This window comes from Salmo salar, chromosome ssa15 (genome assembly GCF_905237065.1).
Source record: "Salmo salar chromosome ssa15, Ssal_v3.1, whole genome shotgun sequence".
NCBI classification, from domain to species: Eukaryota; Metazoa; Chordata; class Actinopteri; order Salmoniformes; family Salmonidae; genus Salmo; species Salmo salar.
The window spans coordinates 5,636,312-5,640,940 of NC_059456.1; the positions used below are offsets into that span (position 1 = coordinate 5,636,312).

The following is a 4,629-nucleotide window of genomic DNA, read 5'->3' on the forward strand; positions in this document are numbered from 1 at the left end:
GTGATATAGACTTTATTTCCTTTCATTCTGACCTGATCGTGTCCGGGCTGTTTTAGGAAACTTTTCAATAGGATGGAATTTCAGAACAAGAAAACTCTGACCCCTAGTGGTGAAATGAGGTAACAAGCGATCACAGGGAGCGTAGAACTAACCATTGTGTAACGACCATAAGGACGTTGACTTCTTTATAGAATATTCAACAAAATCTTCAAACATTAGTCATTCGATTTAAAAAAACATTTATTACAAAAAATATTAAATACATGCTCACATAAAAAATAAGTTATTTTAGATATTTCAATAAATAGCCTTAATTTGTTATGGGAAGACATTGTGGTGATGATGATGGTGATGGTGATGAAAAAGTAACAGAGAGATCGAACTAAATTGAGTTCTCTGAGACACTGTAGGTCTTATAAGGATGATACTTGGTGGTGATGATGATGATGGTGATGATGGTAAACTAAACTGAGTTCTCCGAGCCACCGTAGGTCTTATAGGGATGATACTTGGTGGTGATGATGATGGTGGTGATGGTGATGATGGTAAACTAAACTGAGTTCTCCGAGCCACCGTAGGTCTTATAGGGATGATACTTGGTGGTGATGATGATGGTGGTGATGATGGTAAACTAAACTGAGTTCTCTGAGCCACCGTAGGTCTTATAGGGATGATACTTGGTGGTGATGATGATGATGGTGATGATGGTAAACTAAACTGAGTTCTCCGAGCCACCGTAGGTCTTATAAGGATGATACTTGGTGGTGATGGTAAACTAAACTGAGTTCTCCGAGCCACCGTAGGTCTTATAAGGAAGATATTTTTTGTCACACCTAGAATAAGAGAGGGACAGAAGAGGAGGAAGACACAACAAAAAAAAGAGACAGAAAATGATAAAATGTTAAACAAAGTAGAGAAATCACTCTATTCCCCCTGGCACATCATTTATGTAGGAGACTAAATGCAGCCCACAGTAAGAGACTAAATGCAGCCCACAGTATGGGGTTTGTTTCCAAATGACAGTTCTGTCTCGACTTACATTTTAGTCATTTAGCAGACGCTCTTATCCAGAACGACTTACAGAAGCAGTTAGGGTGCCTTGTTCAAGGGCACATCGACAGAATGTTCACCTTATCAGCTCAGGGATTCACAACCCGCAACCATTCAGTTACTGGCCCAATGATCTAACCGCTAGGCTATCTGCTGCCTAAGTTGCTCTGCTTCTATCTCCTGTAAGGAATTATGTCAGCTCTACTCATTACATTTCTATCTGATAGAGTAAGGAATTCAACACGACCCTGTTGAAACTGTCACAATGTATTCCTCTTTCTTCATCTTTCTCCTTCTCTTTCATTTCCTCCTTCTCTCTCTCTTCCCATGTTTCTCTAGCCCCTGACAGGCAGTGCGTGTGTGTGTGTGTGTGTGTGTGTGTGTGTGTGTGTGTGTGTGTGTGTGTGTGTGTGTGTGTGTGTGTGTGTGTGTGTGTGTGTTTGTGGGTACCTTCTCTTGATGCAGCAGTAGAGAACGCCAGCGAGGCAGCAGACAAGCAAGGCCACGCCCACACAGATGCCAATCACCTCCTCTGTTGGGGAAAACTTGCACAGCGTCGCCTGGTGGGTCAACAGACCACAGCGAGGGCCACTATAGGACGGGTCACACCTACACACAGAGAGACAGAGTTCAGGTACTATTTACTTCAGTGTGTGTGTGTGTGTGTGTGTGTGTGTGTGTGTGTGTGTTCTTACGTGCAGGCAGGGGTACTGCTGTCAGGTGGGTACATGCACTGTCCGTTCAGGCAGTAGTCAGCGTCTTCGTCTTTACAGGGTCTTGACATCCTCAGAACACGAGGCTCCTCCACATCACTACCTGCAATCAGTCAATCACAAAATAGCTTTATTGTCCCTACTACAAAAAAGCATGGTGCAGTCAGGGTAAAACACACACATATATATACACACACACACACACACGCACGCACGCACGCACGCACACACGCACACACACATGCGGGGCGTGGGGCGCGGGGCGTGGGGCGCAGGTGATCTTTGGAAACAGGTATCTGAATCCTGAACAAACTGGAAGGCTCTGTTTTGTTGTGACGGTAAAACCTGTAGCAAACATTTTCCAACCATCAACAAAAGGAGGGCCTTCCAGTTTATTCAGGATACCTGTTCTTACAGGCAGTCTTTTTGACCATTCAAATCTGATCTTTTGCCAATAATTGGGCAAACAGATCGGAATTGGGATGCCTCTCTGTAAACACAGCCTCTTAAAAGTAGCTGTTAAACCCACCATTTACAGGTAGTATAGTGTTCGTGGGCTCTGATAGGTCCAGGCTGAGTGTCCATTGTGTTGGTTGAAGGTTGTCTGAAGATTCTGCTGACTGAGTCACTGTGGAGAGGATGAGCAGTATTGCAACCAGAGTGGTGGAGAAGGCTGTGGAATGGAGAGATGGAGGAAAAAGAAGAGAAGAATGACTGGTTGTCCACACACCATTAGAACTGCTCTCATTACATAACATCTCTTCTAGAACATTGTTCTGGAATTCTTCTAAACAACAGACATTCTAAAAAATCTAATTCTCAAACAACCTCAATACTTCCTGATCGGACGTGATTGAACAGGTGAAAGACAGCACCTGTCCAGACCACTTGTCAGATAGTGACCTGGCTAGACGGAAGGTTACTTTTGTAAAGTGTTGGCAGAGTCAAGTTGTAAAAAAAAAGGTGCTTTTTTTGGTGGCACCTTAATTGGAGAGAACGGGATCGTGGTAACGGCTGGAGCGGAATCAGTGGAATGGTATCAAATACATCAAACACATGGTTTCCATGGTTGCCAGGTGTTTGATGCCGTTCCATTTGCTCCATTCCGGCCATTATTATGAGCCCGTCCTCCCCTCAACAGCCTCCTGTGACAGTGACCATACTACATTGAGTAGATTCAGTATATCTCTATAGATAAATCCATCACATACTATATACAGCTCTGTCTGGGTTGTCTCAGTTCTCTGAGGGATCCCCAAGGGGATTCATTAATAATTAATTAACTCATTTCTGCGCTATCCCAGCACTAACGTACCTGGGTGACCTGATGAAGGGCTTGTTGGGAAGTTGTGTAGTTTCGTTAGGTATGTGAATAATGAAAACACAGACAGACAGACAGACGGTTGCAGGACACTCACCCATTACTGTCTGTTTCGGTCCTGACATCTTGTGGTTTTCTGAGTGTGGCCGTCCGGTGATGTGCGGTAGTCCTCAGACTGTCTCTTCCTCAGGTGTGTGGATTACAGTGAGAGTCTGGTGTGCTTTATACTCCGTTAATCCCTGTCACGACTTGCACAACCAATGGCAGAACCAGAATTATGTGGTAAAGAATATTCCCTTTCCACAAACGGCACGCTCGGCTGCTTCCCCCGCATCACTTCCTGTCCCATTGCCCCCGGTTACCTGCATGCAGAGGCAGAAGCCTCTTGGCCAGGTATTAAACAGGTTTGCAGTCCCAGGGGGCTGGAGAGGATTCACTCACTCACACACACTCTCACTCACATTCTCAAACACACACACACACGCACAGACACACACACACACAATACACACACACACGCACACACACACAATACACACACACAATACACACACACACACAATACACACACACAATACACACACACACACACAATACACACAATACACACACACAATACACACACACAATACACACACACAATACACACACACACACACACACACACACGTGTTGTCAGCCCACACAGTATCTGGAGCTTACAGCACTTAATGAAGTGTGTCCATGCCCTTTCCTTCTTGGTCTCCCTCTTTCTCCCTCTTCCCTCTCTCTCGTTCTCCCTCTCTCTCTTTCTCCCTCTCTCTCTTTCTCCCTCTCTCTCTTTCTCCCTCTCTCTCCCTCTCTCCCCTCTCTCTCTTTCTCCCTCTCTCCCCTCTCTCTCTGACCCTATTCTCTCTCCCCCTCTCCCTCTCTCCCCTTTCTCTCTAACCCTATTCTCTCTCCCCCTCTCGCTCTCTCCCCTCTCCCTCTTTCTCCCTCTCCCCTCTCTCTAACCCTATTCTCTCTCCCCCTCTCCCTCTCTCCCCTCTCTCTCTTTCTCCCTCTCTCCCTCTCTCTCTTTCTCCCTCTCTCCCCTCTCTCTCTAACCCTATTCTCTCTCCCCTCTCTCTCTAACCCTATTCTCTCTCCCCCTCTCCCTCTCTCTCTTTCTCCCTCTCTCCCCTCTCTCTACACCCTATTCTCTCTCCCCCTCTCCCTCTCTCTCCCTCTCTCCCCTCTCTCTCTAACCCTATTCTCTCTCCCCCTCTCTCTCTCTCCCCATGTTCTCTCCCTAATTCCTGACCCCTGCCTCTAAGTGTTGGCTTTAGAGGCACCCCGCTGAGCACACCAAGTCATTTTAAAGTGGATAATTGGGTAATATTTAGTTGACGTAGATCAAATGAGATTACAATTTATATTTACTCACTCAAAAAGACGGCCAAAAGTTAGTTGAATTTCTAATGTGTTATCGCTATGCTTTTGTCATGACGTTGGCCTGTGGGTAAGGTTTATGACCCCCCCCCCCCCCCCCCCATAAATACCTTTCTCTCTTCCCCTCTCTGAATC

At 45.9% G+C, this 4,629-nt stretch overlaps 1 protein-coding gene across 2 annotated transcripts; it reads right to left on the reverse strand.

Moving 5' to 3' along the window:
- Positions 1-222: 222 nt before the first annotated feature.
- Positions 223-3,382, reverse strand: epgn (Epigen). Of its 2 annotated transcripts, NM_001141145.2 has the most exon segments (7): positions 225-428; positions 510-628; positions 701-833; positions 1,501-1,659; positions 1,746-1,866; positions 2,293-2,436; positions 3,182-3,280. In NM_001141145.2, coding segments are annotated over 5 exon segments (510 nt in total). In that variant the 5' UTR covers positions 3,210-3,280; the 3' UTR covers positions 225-428; positions 510-628; positions 701-775.
- Between the last annotated feature and the right edge of the window lie 1,247 nt (positions 3,383-4,629).